Source organism: Papio anubis, chromosome 7 (assembly GCF_008728515.1).
Source record: "Papio anubis isolate 15944 chromosome 7, Panubis1.0, whole genome shotgun sequence".
Lineage (NCBI taxonomy): Eukaryota > Metazoa > Chordata > Mammalia > Primates > Cercopithecidae > Papio > Papio anubis.
Window position 1 is genome coordinate 131525485 of NC_044982.1, and position 26526 is coordinate 131552010.

A 26526-nucleotide genomic window follows, 5' to 3' on the forward strand; every position below is an offset into this window, starting at 1 on the left:
GAAATAAAAAGTTTTCACATTACCTCCACCTGTGTATATAATGTATGTGCCTGGCACTTAATGACCGCATGGTAAATTGTAGCAGCTCCTATTGTTGTTTAGAAAGCATTCACTTGCAGAAAAACAATCTACGAAAGGAAGGAAAACTTGTTGAATCAAATCCGGCTGCCCCTAGAATTCATTCTAATTATTTTTGTTTTCTGAACTCTCAGGAGTCAGCGCTTTTTTTTTTTTCCCCCTTTTTTAAATCACTGATTGAACATCTTTATGGCCCTCTGAAGCATTTCTTAGGTGGAGAAAAGTTTCTTTGCTCTTTATTCTTTATTTCTTAAGTTGGTGTTAGTATTTCCAAACATAGCTCATTTTTTTTTATATGCTACAGTAGATAATAGAATTCTGAAGAAGCAAGATATATCAGAACAAGTCTTTCCAAAATGTAAGTAAATACCTAGAGAGATTTGAAATGCCTTCCTAGACCCAAATACCTAAAGTTATGTTCTTGTTCTATAGCATTTGAAAATACCCTTTTCGTATCAAATATTAACTCTGCATAAAAACGACATGTCTTACAAGTTTTGAATATAACTTGTTTGCAGTCCCATAAATAGCCTGATGAATGATTATTTGTTTCTTAATCAAGTGTCATGCTATCTTTTGTACATTGTTTTAAAGTGTGTATGTATATATTCCCACAAAAGCTGTTACCATCATTTCTTGGTTAAACTCTCAAAGTGTAATTTACTCCATCAAGAAAAATATTTTGTCAGGGCACAGTGGCTGTAATCCCAAGACAGGAGGATCACTTGAGCCCAAAAGTTCAACCTAGTGAGACCCTGTTACTGCAAAAAAATTAGCCAGATGTGATTGGCACCCCCTGTGGTTCTATCTACTTCGGAGGCTAAAGTGGGAGGATCACTTGAGCCCACCATGTTCACTCCACTGCACTCCAGCCTGGGTGACAGAGGAAGGCTCTGCCTGCAAATAAAAATTTGCTAACTCTTCTCCATCAGTATCAGGAACTTTATCGTTTCTGACATGAATCAAAGCAGCTTAGACTACTTTTTCTTGGTTTGATGCAGACAGGTACAAAGCTCAGTGGCCCTTGAATTAGTCATTGACTGTAATTTAGAAAGTGATGGGGCCAGGCATAGTGGCTCACATAATCACAGCACTTTGGGAGGCCAAGGTGGGAGAATCCCTTGAATCTAGGAGTTTGAGACCAGCCTAGGCCACATAGTGAGACCTTGTCTACACACACACACACACACAAAATATATTTTAAAAATTGTCCAGGTATGGTGGCATGTGCCTGTAGTCTCAGCTACTTGGGAGGCTAAGGCAGGAGCGTCTCTTGACCCTGAAAGAGTTCAAGGCTGCAGTGAGCTGTGATTTCACCACTGTACTCCAGCCTGGGTGACGGAGCGGAGACTCTGTCTCAAAAAAAAAAAAAAAGTAAGAAAGTGATGCCTTTCTTTCTCCTAAAGTTTTTATGGAATTTCATTTTGTTGGGAATGGCTCTTTTAAAAAAAATGTGAATTTTTAGTCATTTGTTGTAGTAAACTTGAAAATGTAGGCCGGGCGCGGTGGCTCAAGCCTGTAATCCCAGCACTTTGGGAGGCCGAGGCGGGCGGATCACGAGGTCAGGAGATCGAGACCATCCTGGCTAACATGGTGAAACCCCGTCTCTACTAAAAATACAAAAAACTAGCCGGGCGTGGTGGCGGGCGCCTGTAGTCCCAGCTACTCGGAGGCTGAGGCAGGAGAATGGCCTGAACCTGGGAGGCGGAGCTTGCAGTGAGCCGAGATCGTGCCACTGCACTCCAGCCTGGGTGACACAGCGGGAGACTCCGTCTCAAAAAAAAAAAAAAAAAGAAAAAAAAGAAAATGTAGGGATACCTTTTGAGACAATTGGAAATATCCTGAGGTATTCCCAAACCATAAAGACTACTAGACCATGTCTAATAATCTAGCATGCTCCTGTACATACTAAGTAGAATAAGAATATTCAAAAGAAAAAAAATACTAAATCCTGAGGGTGTCTAAATTGAAGATTTTTTTTTTAATTGGAAAGAGATGACAAACAGAACGGATGGGTGGAAATGAATACTTACAAAACTGTGGTTTAAGAGCTTGCTAGCCATCTGAACCAGTAAGAAAAAGGTCAAGAGTCAGAACTATAGAGAAACTGATAGCTCCAATTTATCCATGAAAATAGTAAGATGAGCAGCAAGAAAAATACTCTGTGAGTAGAGTCCTATGGAAGTCACTAGGAAGTCAAGATAACAGAGTGTGTTTATAGGCAATTATCTGGCCCGGTCAGGTGCAGTGGCTCACACCTATAATCCCAAAACTTTAGGAGGCGGAGGCGGGCAGATCACTTGAGCCCAGGAGTTCGAGATCTGCCTAGCCAACATAATGGAACCCCACCTCTATAAAGAAATACAAAGATTAGCTGGCATAGTGGTGTGTGCCTATAGTCCCAGCTACTCTGAGAGAGAATTGCTTGAACCCTAGAGGTTGAGATTGCAGTGAGCTGGGATCACACTACTGCACTCCAGCCTGGTTGACAGAGTGAGACCCTGTCTTAAAAAAAATAAAAATAAACAATGATCTAAGGCCCTTAAGACTAGGAGGAAATCTACTGATTCTGGAATAAATAGTATTTACATGAAGTACCAGCTTTTGCTGAACTTTATGAGTAAACCCTCCAGATCTTGAACATGAATTAGAATAGATATTTGCTTAGTTCTTTGGGCAAACAGCGTAGAGAACACACAACAACTGTACGTACTTAAGAGTTTCTTATTTCGGACTGCTAGATAAGGTATCTCTATTTGAAGGCTACTGTGATACAAAATTTCCAAAGTGGCTTATTCATTCTCTGATCTTATGGGTCAGACTTGCAGAAAAACCTTTGTATGTTAAGTATGTAAATGGATTATCCAATAATCCATTCCAAACTTATATTCAGTTTAGTCATAAGTGATTTTTTTCATACATTAATAAGAAGTAGCCACTGTTTATGCTGACAATAACCACTGTTTAGAACAGTGTCAGAATAGCCTTTAATGTGTAGTTCTCAGATGCTGATTTTTGTGAGAAGTCAGTAATGTCTTTGATGTAATTTCAAACCAAAAAGCAGAAGGAAAAGTAACCAGTGAGTGAGTCCTATGGATCCAATTGTTTGTACTGATATGGCTGTATACATTGATACTTGTTATTTGTTATTTTCTGACTTCTCTATTCCTTTTAAAAGAAGAACATGGCTACATTTCATTTACAGGTAGCTTTTAAGGTTTATTGAACTCTTTGGCTGCTGATAAGATCTTTGAGAGTTCACAAACCAGATCTAGGATAAAGCCCTGTGTGTGTGTGTGCGTGTGTGTGTGTGTGTGTGTGTGCGTATAACTCATATGGTTTTTAAAGGATATATGGTTGAATTATGTAAATGCTTTTAGAGTTTAAGGCCACTCACAGGGTGTTCAGCATTAGTAGAACCGTGACTTTTTTTTTAATTTTTACCTAATATGATTAAGGATTTTTTTTCAAAAAAAAAATTTTTTTTTAAAAGAAGGATTAGATTAAGAAATTAACATTTTTATCACCAGGGATGCTTGGGGCTCTAGATTTCTAAGTTAGGAAAGGCATTTACATTCTAAGTAATTTGCTTACATGAAATTTACTTTCACTAATACTCCCTTTGTAATGATTTTGCTTTGAAAAGTTATTTGTTTTACTTATATCTTATTTCAAGGACTGTAATGTATGCTGTATAGCTACATTGTTGTTAAACTTCTAAGCATTTTTAAAACATTGCTAGTCTCAGGATGGTTTCTAATTGTTATGTTTATATTCATTGAATCGACTTCAAAGACATTTTAAAGTACTGACCATTCAAAGGTTTTTCTCTTTTTATTATCTATAATTTTTTAATACCTAATCCAGTATCTGTAATGTGCCAATATTTTATCAGTTTTCAAAAATAATTAGTTCTAGGAATTATGTTTTATGCCAAATTTGTTAGAACCAACTTATATCTTAGCCAGAATTTCTACTTTTCCTCAATGCACTAGACCAGGGGTCAGCAAACTTTCTATAAAGGGGGTATGTTATAGATATATTTGGTTTTGTGGGCCAGTTGTCTCTGATGTGCTACTAAGCTTTGCTGTTGTAGCACAAGAGCAGCCACAAATGATACATAATACATGGGCGTAGCTGTATTACAGTAAAACTTTATTTATGAAAATAGATGGTGGCCACTTTTGGCCCACAAACCAAAGTTTGCCAACCTGCACTAGATTTAAAGAAAAGGTAAATGTAGTTCCAGTGAAAAACAGACCTAACAAGTTAAAAATAAAATTAAATACTTCTTAGGCCTGTTCCTTGGTTTTATTAAGATTCACTACCTTATATTCTTTTTTTTCTTTTTTCTTTTTTCTTTTTTCTTTTTTTCTGAGACAGAGTCTCGCTCTGTTACCCAGGCTGGAGTGCAGTGGCACGATCTTGGCTCACTGCATCCTCCACCTCCTGGGTTCAAGTAATTTTCCGGCCTCAGCCTCCCAAGTAGCCAGGACTACAGGTGTGCACCACCATGCCTGGCTAATTTTTGTATTTATAGTAGAGAAGGGGTTTCACTATGTTGGCCAGGCTGGTCTCGAACTCCTGACCCTAGTGATCTGCCTGCCTCGGCCTCCCAAAGTATTGGGATTACAAGCATAAGCCATCACAACCAGCCTCATTATCTTGCATTCTTTAGTCCCTTAAGACCCTGGGACAGAGTTTATTGTATTGACAAATACTTTCCAGCACTATTATTTGCCTTACTCTAAAATATTCCTAGGTAGAATAATGGTAGAGCCTCAATTTATACAGTGGGTGCTACAGTGTCATAACTTTTCTCGGATTTAAGTGTCATGTTAGGTAATAATATGCAGGACATCAAAAGCAGCCCATGTATAGAAGTATTAATAAATGCTTATTTGAAACAATTAGATTTAAATTCAAATGGTTTGTATTTAAATAATTTGACTAATATAAACAGTCCTACTAAAATTTTTAACTTAAACTTAGATATACTTGTGCCAATCTCTATCTTTTTTCCTGTTCCAACTTTCTGATAGAACCTAAAGCTGGGCCATGTGCCCAGCATTTTGAGAGGCCAAGATGGGAGGAGTGCATGAGCATAGAAGTTCAAGACCAGCCTAGGCAACATAGCAAGACCCTGTCTCTACAGAAAAAAAAGAAAAAAAAAAATTGATCGTGGTGGTGTGTGCCTATAGTACTAGGTACTCAGGAGGCTAAGGTTGGAAGCATGGCTTCAGCCAGTTCAGGCTATAGTGAGCTGTGATCATGCCACTACACTCCAACCTGGGTGACCCAAAAAACTAAAATCAGAAGAACCTAAAGTTAAAGATAGTTGCTGGCACCTTGGGAATCGGTCCCAACCCAAGTATGACTGTGAAACCAGTTCTTTTGAATCATGCGACGTGTTTCTGATCTAAACATAAAAGCTTAATAGAAAAATTAAGAATATCTTCCATTCCTAGAAAATTCATTTTTTCAATGTTAATCCCTATGAAATCTAAGTAAATTTTATATGGTTCTTAAATAGTTCCCGTTTTTGCTTTTATGAGGCTAGTACTAATAATAAACAATAAATAGGCCAGGTGTAGTGGCTCACGCCAGTAATCCCAGTACTTTGGGAGGCCAAGGCAGGTGGATCACTTAAGGTCGGGAGTTCGAGACCAGCCTGACCAACATGGTGAAACCCTGTCTCTACTAAAAACACAAAAATTAGCCGGGCATGGTGGGGCATGCCTGTAATCCCAGCTACTTGGGAGGCTGAGGCGGGAGAATCACTTGAACCCAGGAGGTGGAGGTTGCAGTGAGCCGAGATAAAGATCACACCATTGCACTCTAGCCTAGGCAACAAGAGTGAAACTCCGTCTCAAAAAACAACAAAAATAATAAGTAAGAATGTCTACTTCAAGTTTTCTGACTTGAGCTTGTTAGTTTTTTAAACTGTCAAACTCATCATTATTTGAAATCATGGTTTTCAGTATCTTTTCCAGTAACACAAAAGATATTTTAAAATTTCAGAAATCAGTAACTTAAATGAGAATTAGAAAACTTCTTTGCTACTAGTATGGGCTCCATCTGGTAGACTCCCAGTGAGGAGAATATGTATGAATCCCTTCTGTCAAAATCAGCAAATATATACTAAGTCTTTATTGTGAATGAAGAACTACTTTAGACTTTAGGGATTTAAATATGAATAAAATATGGACCCTGTCTTCAAGATTCTTTTTTTTTTTTTTTTTTAAGACAGAGTCTTGCTCAGTTGCCCAGGCTGAAGTACAGTGGTGCCATCTTGGCTCACTGCAACCTCCACCTCCCAGGTTCAAGCAGATCTCTGCCTCAGCCTCCCAAGTAGCTGGGATTGCAGGCGTCCGCCACCACACCTGGCTAATTTTTTTGTATTTTTAGTAGAGACGGGGTTTTACCATCTTGGCCAGGCTGGTCTTGAACTCCTGACCTCGTGATCCACCCACCTCAGCCTCCCAAAACGGTAGGATTACAGTCGTGAGCCACCGCACATGGCCAGAATTCTTATAGTCAAAAGATAACCTTGATCTTTGGAAAAACATCCTGGTTTTTTTTTGTTTTTTGTTTTGTTTTGTTTTGAGACAGAGTCTCACTCTGTCACCCAGGCTGGAGTGTGATGGCATAATCTTGGCTCACTGCAACCTCCACCTCCTGGGCTCAAGTGATCCTCCCACCTCAGCCTCCCAAGTAGCTGGAACTACAGGCGAGTGCCACCACAACTGACTAATTTTTGTATTTTTTGTAGAAACAGCGTTTCACCTTGTTGCCCAGGGAGGTCTCAAACTCCTGGACTCAAGCGATCCACTCACCTTGGCCTCCCAAAGTGCTGGGATTACATGTGTGAGCCACTGTGCCCAGCCTGGAAAGAAACAACTTAAAAAAATTTTTTTTTTGTTTTGAAACAGGGATTCAGTCTGTGGCCCAGGCTGGAGTACAGTGGTGCCATCATAGCTCACTGTGGCCTCAAACTACTGGGCTCAAGCAGAGAGGCAATCCTCCCACCTCAGCCTCCTGAGTAACTGAAACTACAGGCACATGCCACTACACCCGGCTACATTTTCTATTTTTTGTAGAGAAGAGGTTTTGCTGTGTTGCCAGGGTTGGTCTCAAACTCCTGGCCTCAAGTGATCCTCCATCTTGGCCTCCCAAAGTGCTGGGATTACAGGCGTGAGTCACTGTGTCCAGCCCAAAATGTTTTTTGTTGCATAATTGTTGTTCTCCAGACACATGATGTAGTATTTAGGAAATACTTTTTGAATTAAAGGGATAAAAATAAGGACTACAAGGCCATTATTTTATGTATCTATAATAGGAAAACATCACCTGTTAATGACTTCCTGCTCTAAGCTGTACTTTTTAACTTCTCCTCTGATTGTTCAAACCTTCAATAAGTTAACTGGCTTTCTTTGTAAAAGAAACTGAATTATTTGTCCCATTTCTCCCCTCAATTATGCAGTTAATTCCTAGTTGTCAAAATAGGAGTATTTTACCAAAACCAAAACAAAAAGCAGGAAAATTACAGGTAATTCAGCCATCAGCATTAATTCTACATTGTTTTAGGAGGACCTAATTAAAAATATAGGGCCATGGTCCTCACGTGAAAGAAAAGTATGGAAAACAACAATACAGGAATTCTTTTTCTAAAGGAAGTAAGTTATGGTGTCATTGACATAAATTTAAAACAGAGACAGTCTTATATAATATTTATCTTACTACAATTCTCTTCAAGAATTTAACCGTTTGTGGTCACCTATGTTGCTATCATCTTTGTCTAAACCACCTTTACCTCTTTCTTAAATTATGGCAACAGCTTTACAACTGGTCTTCCAGTTTTATTTTGTTTTTGTTTTTATTTTTTTAACACAGGAGCATCCTTTTAAAATCTAGGTCAGGTCATATACTCCTCTGCTTAAAATCCTCCAGACGCTTCCCTTATTGTAAAACCAACATCTTTAAAATGGCTTACAAGACACCTGCCACCTCTCAGACTTCGTCTTCTACAACTCTGCCCTTCCCTCACTTCACTCTAGCCATTCTCTCCTTTTTACTGCTTCTTAAAGATGTCAAGCACACTCCTACCTCAGGGCCTTTGCATTTGCAGTTCTCTCTCATGGAACACACTTTCCCTAGTGTCCAAATGACTAGTTTTCTCTTTGATCTCATATCACTCTGTCAATGAAGATCTTTTGTGACCATCCTATATAAAAGCGCAACATACCCCTAGTACCTCCTCATTCTTTTCCTGATGTATTTTTCTCTACAGTATTTTATGCCATCTGATTTGCCCTAATTTGTTTATTCTTTATCTGTATTACCCAGGACCAACATAATGTTTTATTTTATTTTATCTATGTTGTTTATTGCACCTGCAGCACAGAGGTGCATAACAGATATTTAATAACTATTTGTTGAATAAATGAACAAAGGCAAGTGATTAGCAATACAGCCATAGCTCTTCTTTCTGGACCATGCTCAGCTGACTCAGAGAAGGTATAAGCTACATGCTAGATAATCTGAATTATCTTCAGGAGAAAGATAACTACGTAACGGTATATTTTAACTCACTATATTATAAAACATATAACATGCTTAAACTTTGTAAACACTTTTCGGGGAGGAAAAGAGAGAGCTCCAGTTTTTCATCAGAAAAATAAATGTCTTTTCAGCAGCAAAGAACACTGTAGTTATTTCTATTTACATGGACAGTGTGCCCCTTGGTTAGATTGGAATTATTAGATAAGAATTAGATTATTAGCTAGGAATTAGATTAGCGTTAGGAAGTCATGCATTTGTTTTCCGATGTGAGGTCTTAGCATTAGAAGATCGTGTTCTTATATTCATATAATCTTTATTCCCATTTTAACAACAGTAACACAGTTTGAACCTTTTTTATATAACAATCATTTCAGTCTGAAATCGCCAGTGTTACAGCAAGGAAGTGTCCTCAAGATCGCGCACCTATAAAGTTACTGTAGTGTTGCCACCCGTTTTTCACCTTTTGCTCCCTTACTTTATCCTGTAAACTTTCCATCCTGCATATTCATTACAGCCATATTTGTGTGTCATAGTCCTGTTTACTGCTCTACTAAATTCTCCAGGCAAAAGGAGCAAAGAAACAAGTCATAGATGGGCACTGCATCTTTATTATAGAATAGTACAGGAGCTGCAGCCCACTTACTTAAGATGAGCTCCCATATTGACTCCTTAACTCTGTGTTGCTTGCTAAAATTATAACAAGGCCATCTCTGGAGAGGATTATATATTATTTGAAGGGCATAGCCACAAATGTTTTGTTCTCCAGGTGATGCTATATTAAACATAAAATATCTGACTTGTAGATAAATTGCACATTACTGAGAAATCAAAATAGTTACTGAGTAAATTTTTTTTTTTTTTTTTTTTTTGAGACGGAGTCTCGGCTCATTGCCCAGGCTGGAGTGCAGTGGCGATCTGCGGCTCTGCAAGCTCCACCTCCCGGGTTCCACTACCATTCTCCATACCTCCAGCCTCCAAGTAGCTGGGACTACAGGCACTTGCCCGGCTAGTTTTTGTGTTTTAGTAGACGGGGTTTCACCATGTTAGCCAGGATGGTCTCGATCTCCTGACCTCGTGATCCACCCGCTTCGGCCTCCCAAAGTGCTGGGATTACAGGCTTGAGCCACCGCGCCCGGCCAATTACTGAGTAAATTAAACAATGACAAGGTTAGGTAAGAGTTGTTATCAACCATAGGATGCCACTGCTTTTCTTTATTTTGTTCTACTATTTTGTTCAAGATAAAGTTGATAGGGCAGGGAGCAGTGGCTCACGCTTCTAATGCCAGCACTTTGGGAGGCTGAGGTGGGAGGATTGCTTGAGCCCAAGAGTTCAAGAACAGGCTGGGCAACAAAGTGAGACCTTGTGTCAATTATACTTTAAAAATAAAAATAAAAAAGAAAGACGATGGTTTTAAATGAACATATTACTAGGCAATGGAGTTATATATAACTAGTCTTTTAGATACTTCATTTGCTGGCATAAATATTATTAGAATACAAAGCTTTTGGACTCTTGTCTTAGAACTGAGAAGTTGTAATTATGTTTTCAGATTCCTTTTTTGGTTCATCCTTTCATTTCATGTGAGGCTTTAGACTTTTAATTACGCCTCTTGCAGATATGATTATAAAAATGCAATTTAAGGCTGGGCATTGTGGCCCATGCCTGTAATCTCAGCACTTTGGGAGGGTGAGGCTGGCAGATCGCTTGAAGCCAGGAGTTCAAGACCAGCCTGGCCAACGTGGCGAAACTCTGTCTCTGTTAAAAATACAAAACTTAGCAGGGTGTGGTAGCGCACACCTGTAATCATAGCTAGTCTAGAGGCTTAGGCATGAGAATGGCTGGAGCCCGGGAGGTGGAGGTTGCAGTGAGCCAAGATTGCACCAGTGCACTCCAGACTGGGCAACAAAGCAAGACTTTGAGACACACACACAGACGCGCACACACACACACACACACACAATTTAAGATCGGTGTGGACACCTGGTATCATCTATGCCAGTGGATCACAGCTTGAATCTTGAATACAAGAAGATTCAATACACATCAGAAAAACCTAACGAATTCTGTGGATTCTGTAGTTTACTGAAATAAAGTGGTAACTAAACATTAGGTTTCTTTCACTGGAATTATTTCAGCTCAGCATGGCAATGCTTCATTTACCTTTTAATCTGAAGTTCTGAACTGCAGTTACATGGCTTTGCGTTTTCTTTTTTGTTTTTGTTCATTTGTTGTTGTTGTTGTTGTTTTTCTAGAGACAGGGTGTCTCTCTGTCACCCTCGCTAGAGTACAGTGGCACAATCATAGCTCACTGCAGGCATGAACTCCTGGGCTGAAGCAATCCTCCCACCTCAGTCTCCCAGGTAGCTGGGATTACAGGTGCACACCACCCAGCGAATTTTTTGACTTTTGTAGAGACAAGGTTCTTGTCATGTTGCCCGAGCTAGTCTCAAACTCCTGGGCTCAAGGGATCTTCCCACTTTGGCCTCCCAAAGTGGTAGGATTACAGGCATGAGCCACCATACCCCGCCTTGATTTTTCTTTTTAAGAGAGAAAAATGTTTATCATAATGGAATTTAAAAAAAAATTCTGAGAGACAAAAATCTTTCATAATAGGAATTCAGAGTTTTGGGGTGGAGTGCATAATAAAATGTTTTATTAGTGGTGAAATGGCTAGGAAGTCTTTGGCCTAGTTTAATGCCTGCATTTTACAGAAATGGAAAATTAGGCTCAGGGAGAGTCGACGACCTACTCCAAGCTCTCATGCCTCCTGAGAGGCAGAGCTGAAACCTTGATCCCTATCTCCTGACTCCCAGTTTAGTGCTCTTTCGCATTACATGATATAACTCCACAGTGTTCTGCGACCTGAGTAGCCCATCTTATATTACATAGAATGATAGGGAGAATACTTCTGCCCTACTGCATACACATGTGCTACAGCTACATAGAGCAAGTAGCTTAACAAATTTCTTCCAAGTTTTGTATCTGTTTCCCAGCGTCTGTTTAGGGACACTTGTCATTGTTAGGAATGGTGAAGCATAGCAAATACTTGTCAGACAATGCTTGTTTTGCATTGTTCTTTGTTGAAAATGTTATGACTGACACCATTTTCCGTCTTTTTCCCTGTTGATTTCACTCTTCTTAGATGTGTGTTCAAACTGAAGTATTTTTTGGCTTTTGTTGAGAATGGTCACCAGAATTTAGTAATAAGAAACCATTCTTAAAAGATATATCTTTTCATAAGTTCAAGATCTTCCAGTGAATATAGCAAAAATTAGCTTTGCTTTTTTGCTTTATTATCACAGATGTGAGGCAGGATGTTTTGGTAGACTCAGTATTTATTTAGAGGTAAGAAGTATTAAAAAATTACTACCACTAGCAAGAATTTTTACTGAAACAAAAATATAGATTGGGGACCAAAAATAACTTAATGTATAAGTTACTTACAGCTTTGGATTGCAGATTCTTGAAATGGTTCTGGGCTAAGATGCAGATGTTACTTCTAGTCTTTTTAAAAATAAATTTTAAATAGAGTAGAATAGAATATCTTGGTGCTGTTCCATTTCTCATAAATTGAAAGAATCTGGTGTTTTCCAGTTCAGAAGAATAGAAAATCACACAGGCCAAAAGAAGAAACAAAAAAAAGGGTGACACTTTCTTTAAGAGACAGCTAATTTGACCCAAGACATCATGTTCACAAAAATTATTTAGCTTTACAGATGATTTTAAGCGATAGCTTTGTTTGCCTACAGTTTTGTTTTGTTGTTAGTTTGCCTAACGAGTCAATAGTGCAAAGCCTTATGTCAGTCTTGAAACATCTTCAGAAGTGCTGGTTTCTTGAGGAATTTAAAAACCTGGGGCTCATCCTGATCGTTTTTTTTTTAATGTGTGCATACACACACCATTAGGCAGTCCTGTGATTATAGAGCCATCTGCAGGAAAATTGTCAAGTTGCAACATAGTTAATGATTCTCTTACTGTGTTATTTCAAGTGGTAAATGAGAAGTGACAAACTGCAATTCATGAAGGGAAGGAAAGGGAAAAGGACAGCCAAGAGATGCAGGGGCAGCAGGATCCCCCCCTCTTTAATTTTTCAAAGAAAACTGCTTTGTCATTTTGAGTTTGTGATCAAAAGAAACATGCAATTTGCTTCAGATTTTACATATTCTCGGTAATTATATAGTTCTGTCTCATTTGAAGGGTTATCTAATGATTGCCTTCTAGAAGCTTTGTATGATCTGTCAGTTCTATTCATGTTGATATCGGAGGGATACTATTTATTCACCTCAGAAAGAGATTTATTTGCTTTCTTCTCCAAGAGATATGGCTGTTTTTACATATCCTCATTACAGTCATATGGTTGTCAAAAGGAAATTAATTGTTCTTTTACCTTAAAAATGCAGTTTACAGAGGTGATTGTTTCCATTGACTCTATAGGTAGGGGTTTTCTATTTTGTTAATCATTAAGCATTTCTAAAACTCATTTTAGACTTGAGATATTTGTAAAGAAACAGTCATCTGATATCCTGTATCCGAGTCAGATGCTATTTTATGAATTTTACCATGTGTCTTTACACTGTGTTGAGAAATGTATATTTATATGTGTTGATATCCAAATAAGTCGTTTACCAGTACTCAGACTAATCTTTAATATCCACCTGTTATTGGTTTGGTTAAGATTTTGGTAATCACAATTAAGGCTTAATTGGAACAGTTTTTTTCATGGAATGTCAGTTGAGTAAAGATCACAAAATAAAGTCTTCGATTTTTAAGATTTTCATACAGTGGAAAGATAGTAATTAGAAGGCTTTTCACTGATAGACTGGGTATCAGCAAGATGAGAGTGATTGTTGAATTAGAAGATGCACTACTGATTTTAGATCTATAACACTATTAACTTTAAATAATATGCATTGAATTCTAGTGAATTGGTTTGAAAATGGTGTATTATTTCACTGGAGTTTTATATTCTTAATTTGTTTCTTGCAGAAGTAAATTTTCTAAAATGTGAGGATATTAGAAAATCAGAAGAACAACTTTCTGAACATTTAGGAATGACTGTATTTACAAAGTAGCATATACTACCAGAAAAGTCTGCAATATAATGTTCAGATATAAAACCTGGAATTTTGATATCTGACTTAATTAGCAAGGCTAACTAAAACACTGCACAGTTGAAAGACAGCATTCACTCACATGTCATCTCTTTACAAGATAGAGAAGGAAGAAGAGGCATTGTGGAAAGTTCTTTTGCTCTGAATTTGTTCACTTACAGATTCTCTCACTATCCTCTTAAATCTATCCTCACCCCTACCTCCCTTGCAGCCAATAATTTATTATTTGCTGAGTTCATCCTTTAGGAAAATATAGAGTTCATTCGTGGAGTTATTCATGTGTCAGGTTTTAAGATTGACTTCATTTATTACTCTGAAAGTCTATTTTCCAAGATTTGATTCACTTAGAAATAATGTTGAAACTTTTCATGAGGAATCTTATGAGTGGGTTTTAGGTTTACTTTTCCAGTCAGATCTTCTGGCTTTTGGGACAGTGGAATGTTGCCTGTTTGTTTTAGAAGAATATACAGTAAGATTAACCACTAACTGGCCTATGTTAACTAATTCAAGATACATAATTCACTTCCATTAAAAATTTTCTTTCAAAAACTATTTAGAATTTTATGTTACCTTTGGAAACATTCTTGCTTAAGGATCATTTAAAAATAGCTATAACTGTTATAGTGATCCAAATATAAGGATAAAAATGAGCTAATAAAGTAGATAAAAATACTACAGGGATAACTCTAAGAAATTTTATATAGTTCTCCAAGGAAGATCTGCTTCCCAATCAACAGAAATGTAAGATGGAAGAGGGAAATTTTGCATGGGAGCCTGGAATTTAAACTGAAGTTTCCAGAGAGCTCTTACTTGGTGGACTTTTTGAAAACATCTTTTCCTAAATCATCAGTAAAGAATTAACTTCTTTAGGCAAAGCACATTATGGCTTTTTCTTGCCTAGTTTAGTTCTGTGCTTAATGACTGCTGGAATAGCAACAAACATAACATCCTGATAACATTTGGGAGGAAAAGGCATATTTGAAAATTGGTGAAATGCAATAATCTTTAAACCAGGAATCATCAGTTTGTTAATAAAAGATGTATGGTTCCAAGTTATGTATTTTTTCAGGGTCCTCTGGCATTTTTATTATTCATTTTGCTAGTGTGTACAATGATTCCTATCTTGTGTAAAACTTGATTTTTTATATCTTTGAACTAGGTGACATGAATATTGAGTCAGATCACATAATCTTAGAGTAACACATAAGTGATTATGTAGAGTTGTGGGTGGAAACAATTCTGGATAAAAAGTGCATGACAATTCAGAGCTCCTGTGCAGACTGCACGCCTGTCTGAAATCAGGTTTAAAAATTGGCCCTGTCTCCAGCTGACTCGTTTTGTCAGACTGAGTCACAGGATTAACCCTTGACATGTTCCTTTAAAAAAAAAAAAAAGCAAAGATTAAACAACTGCATTGACTAAAACAGCACTTGATCCATCTATATGCATTTTTTTTCCTGTAATATGATTCTCCTTAGGACAAGAAATTGTGCTACAGCTGTTGCATAGATTAAATTAATTTTTTAAAAAATTGGGAGCAGAGAAAAAAAGATTTTATTGTACAAGATAATTTATAATGGCAATCAAGCAATGACCATCTACATCAAACAGTTTTAGTTTTTTGGGGGGTAAGACAGGCTTCAAGAAAAATGCTGTTTTGGAGCAACAAACTTAAAAGACTTTTCCATAGCATACAAGTAGAATATAGGGGCATTTTATGTAGATTCCACCAGTTTTGTTGATGATTTACTGTTTTTGAAGAATGAGCTTTTAGTATCATATAATTATAGATACAGGCATAGTGTTTTGTTTTGGTTTTTAGTTTTTATATCTATCATCAATTTAGGCAGTAGCGTATACCAAGTGACTGTGGTGTGTATTGGCAGGGGAGGTCTTACCTACACATGTACGAGTTTTATATTTATGTTTTTTAGGGGAATAATGAAAAGTAGAAGCAAAAGCTTTTAATTAGTTACTCAACTCTCTTTAGAAACTATGTTTCACATTCAGGTTTCATGTTTAACACTAAATCTTACCTAGGTGTTTAATAAATAAGTGCATTTTTTTTCATTAAAGAAATTTGATTATACTGTTTGGCTTTTACCATGAATTTCTTTTTTATCTGAATATATGTTTATTCTCTTCAGATTATCATATAATTGCCTCTAAAATAAAGAACTGGTGTTAAAATATTAAAATTTTCATTGTGCTTTAATAACCAAGGTTGCTTAGTTGGGTTTACATTATGATGTTTGTTTTATCAGACAACATAGTAAGTACCCTCTCTGTTTTCTGCCAGGCGTCAGAGAAATGGGCTTAACTGTCATAATAAGTGGATGTTTTTTAACCAATATAAAAAAGTTTTCTCAGATTGAAGCGATGATTATAAAAATGTTGAAGTATTGTCAGTTTTTTGTGGCTCTCTTCTCCCTGTTCCTCCTCAATTTCTATTGAAAAGTAAGTGTTTTTAATAACTAATAAGGAAAATTTTATTGATTAGATTTTTATTTTCCTTTTTTTGTTTGTTTTTTATTTTTTGTTTTTTGTTTTTAGAGTAGCCAATCTGTCAGTATAGAAAGACTGTGTATGGAAGACTAAAATTTACTTGAATGGTTTTAAGGCATGCTATTGTTAATTGTAAATCAAAGCTTTTTACACAGTTCTGCAAGGATTGAAATGGGTCTTTGTGGTCTCTCAGGAGGGAGGAAGTTACAAACCACTCCGTAGACTGGCATTTTAATAGTCTGCTGTACAGCGATGTTCTTTTGCAGCTGCTGCTTAGCCTTTTCTATATCTGGAGAGTGTGGGGAGGTTTTATTGTTGTTCCAATACTATCAGCTTTTAAAATATTGTGAAGTTAGTTGGCCTTATTGTCTGATTTAGTTTTGTTACTATAATTTGATCAATGTGTTAATAAAAATGAGGTTGGGGAGATAGTGGGTCCCTTGTAGTGTATATTCCTAGAATATTTCATAGAGGATTTCTGCTTCATGAAAGGTACCTTTTAAAAAAGTGATGTGCCCCTTTTGCAGCTTGTGAGCTCTCCTCTGATTAATACAATCCCGTTAGAACCTACAAGGCACAGAGAGAAGGATAATACAAAGAGGTTTTGATGAAGGGAAATGAGACAAAAAGGGAAAGTTGCTATTCTGTTTTTCCAGGTTATAATTACAGCAAAAGATTGATTGGAAAACATTTAAATAGCAAGACGTGTCTGTGTGAGAGACATATGTTTTTGTAGACAACTTTCAAAACCTTTTGACTTCGAAGTATGAGTTAGAAATGTCTGTAAGACATTTATTCCCACACTTATTATTTTTCCTGTCTGAGAAATGTGAGTATTAACATAAAAATATGAATATACAAAGTATTAAGAACAATAACAAACAGAGGAAAGACTTATAGGAAACTGTTCAGTTTATTCTTTCATACTTTATATGAAAGATGTGTGGATTTTTTTTAAGAGCAATCCTATTGCAAGATCTTATGAACTTTTAATTGGTGTTTATGAAGAATTCAAGGAGGTTTATAACAAAATCTGTATTATTAAATGTTTCGGTTTTAGAAACAGGTAATTTATTTTCAAGATAATCTATCTGATTTTTGGACTACGCTTTTTAATAAAATGTGTTCTTTTCAATTTTCTTCAACATAATTTTTGTAACTTAAAGTATGGTTTGTTATAGCTAGTTAAGAGGTATTTGCATGATGGTCCGCTTTCTCCAGGAAGTGATTTTATACAAGATTAACTGTCTAGATCCTTCTTGTTACACATGATTCAGTGTTTCCAATTCCTGATTACTTGATCATGTGTTTATCAAAGTTGAAGCAACTTTAGACCATGCCAGATGGTAAGGCTGGAGGTGTAGCAAGCTAGGTTTCTCTGCCACAAGTGCTCTAATTTAATTAAAACTAAAAACAGATTAGCAGAAAATCTGTCAGTTTGCCTGCCTTTGTGTGTGTATATATGTATATATGAGACAAATCTAATAATTTCTTGGGTTATTTTTATTCAGGACATATCTGTCTATTTAGCACTTACAAGTGACTTGTATTTTTTTAATACCTCAAATTTTGTCTTCTTGGTATCCTCCACCAATGCAAGGACTTGATAGAAATTGAAAGAGGTTACTTACAGCATAAACCCTCCCTCTGTGCTCTGTGAGTTGGTTCAGTCCTATTTTGCATAAGTTCCTTTTGAGTAGATCCATGTGTGGATGCATAGTACTGAAGACTTACTCCCTTTGCCTGTTTGGATATATGTCTTGGAGAGAAGCTGTGTGCATTAGCTACAAATAGTAACGTTTTCAAAATCAACATGTATTGTGCTTATCCTGTCCCTGGAATGGGCAGCAATTCTTTGATGTATTACTACAATGGGAAAACGGTAAGCCTTTTTCTTTGTTCATATAGCTTCTAATTCACTTGTTTAATGGAAAGCAGTATATATTAATCGCTTTTTATTAAAATCTGTGAGATTTTGTTTTATCTTTTTCTGCAATATATTAGATTGTATATTTCCTTTTTTTTTTTTTTTTTTTTTTTTGAGATGGAGTCTTGCACTGTCACCCAGGATGGAGTGCATTGGCATGATCTCAGCTCACTGCAACCTTCCCCTCCCGGGTTCAAGCGGTTCTCCTGCCTCAGCCTCCCGAGTAGCTGGAATTACAGGCACCAACCACCATGCCTGGCTAATTTTTGTATTTTTAGTAGAGACACGGTTTTACCATGTTGTCCAGGCTGGTCTCGAACTCCTGACCTTAGGTGATCCACCCGCCTCGGCCTCCCAAAGTGCTGGAATTACAGGCGTGAGCCACCGCGCCCAGCCTAGATCGTAGATTTCTTTAGAAGTAGTGTCAGTAAAGTCCTGTCTGCTACATAGCTACCCGATAATTGTTGGCTTTCATTTTATTTTTAAGATAGTGTAGAAAATAAACTTGAACTTCTGAGTTATTATTAGCCTGATATTTTTACTAGCAATGAGCTTGAAAGTACATTTGTTTTTATGTTTTCGTATCTTGTAAACAAATCCTTATGTAAAATGTGTATATACACACATATGTATTGAGAATTATTTGATGCTTTGTAGATGGAAGGAAAAGATGAAAGTCATCTAGGAGATTCATAAAAATAACAAGTATGAAGCTCTGGTAATGATTAGGGAAGCAGTCAGCTAGTAAGGGCCATATTTCCTGTTTAGAGTTTCAAGTCCAGAGCCTGACTTTTCTGGGATACCATCTGTTTCCAATCAAACTAGAATTTTGACCTTGTGTGGATTCATGAAATAAATCACTATTTTTTAAAAGAATGCATTTATACATTTTCCAAAGAATGCACTGTACTTCTGGTTGATTTATAGCAAGCACGTGACTAGGTGTTTTAAAATAATACTTTTTTGTTTTGCTAAACAAGAGTTCTATTCTTTAAATTAATTACCTAGTGTTAATAATTTACTGTGTTTCTACAAAAAAATCTATAAGCCAGAGGATTTTATATATTCTAAAAAAAAGAGTAAACTCTGAAAGTTTCAATAGGAGCTATCTTTGTAAGATACTTGATAAATATTACTAAAAGGTACACTAATGAATAACAGTGTTAGTTTATGTCAGAAACTCAGTGTTTTCCTTCTAAATCTTTCAAAAATAATTTTACCCTCAGATGTCTTATGAAAAAATGCATATATGGGCTTAGTGAAAGGGGAGGGGGGAGCATTTTTAATGTTGATGTTTTAAGTTATAGAGATTATTCAATTACATTTTACTAAAATAGGCTTAAAATTAGATATGGTTGTCTCTTCCCTTTTTATCACTTGGAAATGTTTTAAAGTAGCCTATGGCTACAACTAGGGTACGAAGAACTAATAAAAGCACTTTTTCATTTACTGACTGCTTTAGTAAGGGCTCTCTGGACTGGGCCAGTGTTTGGTTGTGAACTTTTGGGTAAGCTTTCAAAAAAGATGAGAAGCAAGTCAAAACATCTTTAAACTCAGTAAAAAGTATATGTTCAAGCTGCCCATATAAGCAGAGCTTTGGATAATGTAAGAAGTAGATTTAGATGGATGAGTGAATTATTTAATCTCTATGTAATTTTCTTGCCAGCTGTCTTTCAAATGTGAAAATAATTTTCTTTTGTGTCTGATTTTAAGTAAAACAGTCTGAAGATGGTATGTGGGTATGTGTGTGGGGGGAGATGTGCGCATGCACGTGTATAAGTTCAGCAAAATTAATTATATAGGACCCTGAAACTTCAAGACTAACTCAAAGTGAGTTTAGATTTTATTCTTTCGAAAGCATAGGTTATGGTATTACATTTCTCTTTGTTCTACATTGGGAGTAGGGTGGGGAGAGCTTTGATAGTGGTATTTCCAGGCTTATGGTAGGTGGCATAGCTGGTATGGTAGAGAAGTGTAGCCTGGAAAAATTGATAGTCTGTGCCTAATACAGGTCAAAGGTGACTTTCATGTTCTGGAAAAATACATAAATAAAGAGATGATATATTGACTTAGTTCTCCAAATCATAAGACCCTAGACTTGTATGTATTTTATTTTTACTCACCTCTAGTTTTTAAAATTATTCTTTAGTAATTATTAGAAATCATTAGCAACATTATTATTTTGTGATGACTTCAGTTTTCTTCAATAAGAAAATCGTGGTATGTAATTACATTGTCTCAAGATTATATAAATGTATTATTTTAGTGTCTATTGGGAAATACCTACTTGTCAATGCCTTAAAGTAAAAACTAGCACATTCATTAACATTTCTAGACTCTAAGTGAAATATACGTCTTCACTTAAGTTATAGAATTTTAATATACTTCTTGTGGTGAACAGGTTAAATTTAAACTCTTTAATCTCATTTTATAGATTTTTTAAATGATAGAACAAAATAATATTTTGAAATGCTAATAATAAGTTCACATTGTTTCATTTTTAACATCCCATTTCAGGTTTTATGAGAGAGTGACAAACCCTAAGTGGCCTGCTCTTAAACAGAAAGCTTTCTTTCACTTTTTTCCAGTTTTTTTTCTTTTTTTGTTTTTGAGTTGAAGACCAAAGAGCTTTTTGATATCTTGCTACCTAAAATTGTATGGCCAGTATTGTATTGTTTGATATGTAACAGACTTGGGTATATAGATGTAGAAAAGAAAAGCCAAAAATGTTAATGCAATTTTTCCTACTGCTTAAAAAGAGAAGGGGTTAATGTTTTGTATTATATGTAATTTTTGTGTAGCTATATTCTGTATCATGTTATAAGGTATTAATATGGGTTTATAGTAAGTATGAAAATTAAAACTATTTTGCACCTTATACTGTTTTGAAATATAAAAAATAGGAGAGAATAGTGGGTTTCTGAGATTCCTTCTTTATAAAGAACTCTGCCTGCAATTCAGTTTTCTCGCTGATTTGAATAAATTTTGTCCTTTACACAGAAAGTTAGAAAAGTCTTAAGAGCAAAGGAAGGAAAAGTTTTGGGGGAAAAAAAGGACTCTCATTTTTTTTTTACCTTTAAGATTTTGGAGTGCCTTCCTCCATTTTTCTGACCAGCCTCCATTTTTCTTGGTTTTAGACTAAAGATTCTATAGAGTATTCCAGGTATAAAAATTGCCACACGAACAGACATGATGGCCTTTTCATTGTATGAGGAAATTATTTTAATCTTCTGAGAAACAACACAGAAATCCAAGTTTTAAAATTCATGCTAGACACACATTTTGAATATTAAGCTTCTTTGAATGGAATCTGGGAAAAAACAGAAAGAAACTAACGTGATTGTAAGGGCTCTTCTCTGCCAGGAACTGTGCTCGGAACTTTGTTTATCTGATTTAATTTTCACAACCACTGTCATTTAGCTGTAACTAGTTCATTTTATAAATAAGGAAAATGAGGTTCAGCCTCACCTAGTTTGTAAGTACTAAGGTCAGAATTTGAACCCAGGTCAATCCCCCAGAAGCACATTTTCTCCTTTATCCAAGGACATGTAAATTATTCTCTATAGCAAAGGGTCAAACTGAATTTATCCTAACTACCATTTACATTAAAATACACTACATTGGATCCAATGTGTATTTGGATATGTAAAAATACATATGTATACTACATTGCAAAGAAAATGTAACCGGGAAAAACACTAAGCCACTCTTACAAATCTTTTGCATGTGTGGTCAGAGTAACAATTTCATGAATACTAATTGATGTGGTTAGTCAAGCAGATTTTTATCAACTTTTGTTTAAGAATTTAAAATTAAAACTTTCATATATGTTTTAGCAAGTCTCCTCTTCTAGTAGAATTAATCATACTGAAAATTGGTTTAGCCATGGTTTTGGCACCTGCCTACCAATGAATTTAATTTTTTTTTTTTTTTGTAAGAATTAGAGTAGCAAGTAAGTAAGATTACATTGTAAATACTTATAAGACTTATTTTTAAAATAAACACTTTCAGTTAATAAAAGAACAAAAACTAATGTGACTGTATACAGCTGTATTCGTGTTCCGTTGGGATATTTATTACTCGTTAACATGAGAGAAGAATATACAATTAAATTAATTTAAATTTCCAGACTGTCCATGGGCCCAAAAGAGTTAAATCTAACATTTTTTATAATAGGGAAAACATGAAGTCATTTTTTAACTCTCTTAATATAGAATGCTAAAGACATTGAATGACAAGGACTTCAGCATAAACCTACTTCGCATTTTTCCCCTTTACCAAAAATATCTGAGACTATAGTGTGTGAGCTCAAGAAAGTTTTCTTTTCTTGATTCAAGTGAATACAAATACTAGTGAGTTAAAACTAGCTCCTGCTACAGTTTTACATACTAGAGGGTATGTTGTCACTGGTCTACTTTATGAATGTTTTTGAGAGAAATTTATGTTTCTTTCTACTTGTCTATCAAAGGGGATCAGGTGTAATATTGTTGAATCTCAATTTTTTTAAGTAGGTAGGTAATGTGTGTCAGTCATTGATTTGTTCAGTATATTATCCTAGCAAACAAGTTTCAAACCCTGTCCCTTAGAACCATAATTCAAGAAAAACATTGAGATTATTAGAAAAATGATAGCACTTATCGTAGAAAATCAGTAATATGCCTGGTAATGTTAATTTAAGATTAATTAAAATGTGCTTGATTTACCTAGAAAACCAGTGATATGCCCAGTAATATTAATTTAAGATTAATGTAAATGTGCTTAGAAGGAATTTTTCTCACAGTTGAAAACCAGTAATATTCAACTCTGTTTGTTACACAGTAAGAGCAGCAGTTGATTTTAAAATGCTTTGTACTGAAAACTAGAATTCATTTTTCTTACTGTTGTTAGAAAAGAAATTTCATTTTATTTTCCCTGGAAAATAAACATGTCTCTGGAAATTTTTGGAAAGAGATATTGGTCCTTTTACTTAGGAAACTGTTGAAAATATAAACACATATTTTTCCCTTTTGCAGAATTTCAAGTTGCATTTTTAACAGGCTAATTAGATAAAAAGAATTTTCTGTAGAGATGGCTTGTATGTGCCTGAGTCGGTCTTTGTACTTCAGACGTTTTGCTTTATAATACCTGTGGTTTCAGTTCTTGTGGTATTTTTACTGGAACTATCTAAATATTTTCCCCCTCAGGCTTGAAATTACCATTAAAAACTGTAGTAGCAGATTGGATTTTATGGCAGAATTCGCCATTTTATGTAATATGAAAATACTGAAAGCATTGAGATATTTATCAAATCTGTCATTTGTTGAAATATTCTTAGATATTAGGGAATTATTAAATTAGACTCATCTTAATATTTATCTAGATTTTTAGGTTATTTTCTTTGGGATTGCATTGTTTAAATTTTGATTACAGAAGGAACAAGGAAAGTGAGAAGGCGTAAGTTTCAGAAATTTTTAAATGTTACCATTTAGGTTACTGATATATGCTTTTCTTTTTCTTTTTTTTATCTCTCTTTTTTTTTTTTTAATAAGAGGGAGTCTCGCTTTGTCTCCCAGACTGGAGTGCAGTGGCAGTGGCGCGATCTCGGCTCACTGCAAGCTCTGCCTCTCGGGTTCACGCCATTCTCCTGCCTCAGCCTCCCGAGTAACTGGAACTACAGGCGTCCGCCACCACGACTGGCTAATTTTTTATTATTATTATCTTTAGTAGAGATGGGGTTTCACCGTGTTATCCAGAATGGTCTCGATCTCCTGACCTCATGATCCACCCTCCTCGGCCTCCCAAAGTGCTGGGATTACAGGTGTGAGCCACCACGCCCAGCCAAGGATATATGCTTTTTATCTGAGAATATATATAAGATTGGTATTCATACAAAATAACAGATCAGAATGATCTGAAAATGATCAGAAAAATATATAGGAAATGGTTTTTAGGAAATGTCTTTAATTTTCTCTGATATCTTCCTAGCACTCTTATACAAATGGGTATAGTTATTAAAGCAAAATTTTATTTATTCTTCTTAAAACAGCCTCTTTTTACTAAATTTCAATCCCACAAAATTGAGAAAGAGAAATTGGTTGTATATATTGCTACGTGTGGAACTTGCGTAGATTAATCAATTTAAATTAAATTAATAATTTAAACACTAAAAATCTTAAAATTACCTAGTTTTTTTAGTGCTGACTCTTAAATGTACATATTCTTAAAATTATAGGCCTAGAGTCTTAATTACAGTTTTTTAATATAGGGTTTGGCCTGGGTTGGGATATTCTTTTATTAATATTTCATTGACCTAGACCTTTTTTTTTTTCAGGTTTTAGATACTTAGCTAGATCTAGTAAAGTTTTTATTGTTTAATACTAAATGTAATTATATAAGATACCGGATAAAGTGGATGATCCTGAATATAATATCATATTTTCATTTTAAAATTATTATGGCAGGGCAAGTTAGCCAAATAGTTTTGTTATGTTTTGTTATTTTGGTAAATTGATGTAAATTATGCTGAGTATAATTTCTGTTATTAGCACAGACCTTTCACATATTTGAGGCCCACATTAGCATGTGTTAAAGTGTTTAATGATACTGAACATATTGGAACTTAAAGAGAACAGCTATTCAAACCATCTTGACAGAAGATCTAATAGAAGCCCAAACATAATGAAATCTTGGTAATTAGTTCTGTGTCAGACCGTGTTCAGAAAAGTAGATAGCCTTCTCCATACTTCTTTATTCCAAATTAGGTGAAGGTGTTCTCAAAATGTTTCAGAATGTAGGCTGACTTTGGTTTTCATAGGCCTTGGAGTTTTTAAGAATTCTAGAATATATTTCAAAATAATTTATACAATCTTAAACTGCTGGATAAGAAGGATCTAAATCTGTCTTGCTCAGTATAGTAACCAGTAGCCACAAATGGTATTTAAATTAAATAAAATAAAATTTAAAATTAAGTTTCTCAACTGCACTGTCCACATTTCAAGTGTTCAATAGTCATGTGACTAATAGCTACTGTATTGTACAGCATAGATACAGAACATTTCCATCATCACAGAAATCTGTTGGACAATACTCATGTAAAGCATTCTTCTCATTTTCTCTGGAAGGGTATCTCAATTAGGATATATAACTATTCTCACATACTAAAGAAAATTCCTGTCTCTTCATCACTTGGAAAATGCCACCACATAGGCTGTGGATCTATTTTTTGAAGTATGGATAATCACATCTTGCTTTAACTCTGTCTTATCACTGAATGTGACTAGATAAAAAGAACTATCTTCTTTAGCAAAACCTCTGCGTCTTTGCATTTTTTCTCAGTAACAGAAAGTCATTATGCCTCCCTGCCTCACAGGAATGTTTCCAGTATTAATTATAGGAAAGATGTATAGAAATCGGGAGCACGGTACACAGCTCCAGCCTCTAGAGTTGAACAGAGTATATGCCCTGAATTTGGGGTTATCCATATGACTAAACTGAATCATCTGAGCAGGAAAAAAGAGATCTGTCTTTGCCAGTTTTACTCAAATTTGTTGTATGAACTAAAACATTTCCAGGATAATTGGGTTATCACTGTAAAGAGTAACCGTAAATATTCATCCCCAAAGTATGCTATAAGTTGCTTTATGGTGAGTCTGATGAGGATATGCAAGATATTATTAATGTGAATGTGTTCTTTTCAACAGACTTGATAATGAAGGGGAGGTATCCATTAGATTTTCTATTTTCTTCTTTCAAGTTAGAACTGTCTGTTCACTACACATCCAAAATTTCTGTTAACACCATTCTTACAGGGGAGAGTATAAGTGCTTGGGAAAAGAGTTGGTCCCATGGTAGCTACTGTGAGCTTGGCATTCTGAAAAGGAGAATAGAATTCTAAAGAAAATGTCTACCACATTTTAATAGAACATCTTAAATTACTTAATTTTACCCTTTTTCTATTCTCTTTAAAATAGTTTGACTCCTAGACTCCTGGTAGATTTTAATCATCTTAAAGCATATATATTCCTTTCTCTTAATTTTAAGATTGATTGTCATGATACAAAATCATCCTTCAGATTTCAACCAATGATTAGATCATTAACTAGGGGGAAAAAACTGGCATCTGTGTTCAGGTGATCAGATGACATAAGCAGTCTGGTTTTAATTTGTGGCCAGTACTGATTGTAACTAAGAGAGACTTGCTCTTTTTGTGGAATTGGCTGACTATTTCCCTACATCTGGAGTTAATAAAGCCTTTGAGACCACATCAGTTGTGCTTTGCCGCAAGAAGTCTTTGATCTGAAAAATCAAGACTGGCACGACTGCTGCTTCATAACATTGCATCTATGTTTTTGCAAGCTATAGTT

The 26526-nt window shown here is 35.6% G+C and overlaps 1 protein-coding gene across 8 annotated transcripts in view; it reads left to right on the forward strand.

Moving 5' to 3' along the window:
* LOC116268515 (transcription factor 12) overlaps positions 1-26526 on the forward strand; it is a 254290-nt gene that overhangs the window by 165338 nt on the left and 62426 nt on the right. For 2 of the 8 annotated variants that reach the window (XM_031668630.1, XM_031668632.1), the window contains exon 1: positions 12208-18139. The exons of 5 other annotated variants lie outside the window; for them this stretch is intronic. In XM_031668630.1, coding sequence (XP_031524490.1) covers positions 18071-18139 — 69 coding nt within the window. In that variant the 5' untranslated portion in view covers positions 12208-18070. Of the gene's footprint in view, positions 1-12207; positions 18140-26526 lie in introns of those variants that run through there. One more of the 8 variants, XM_031668631.1, reaches the window with a different exon arrangement.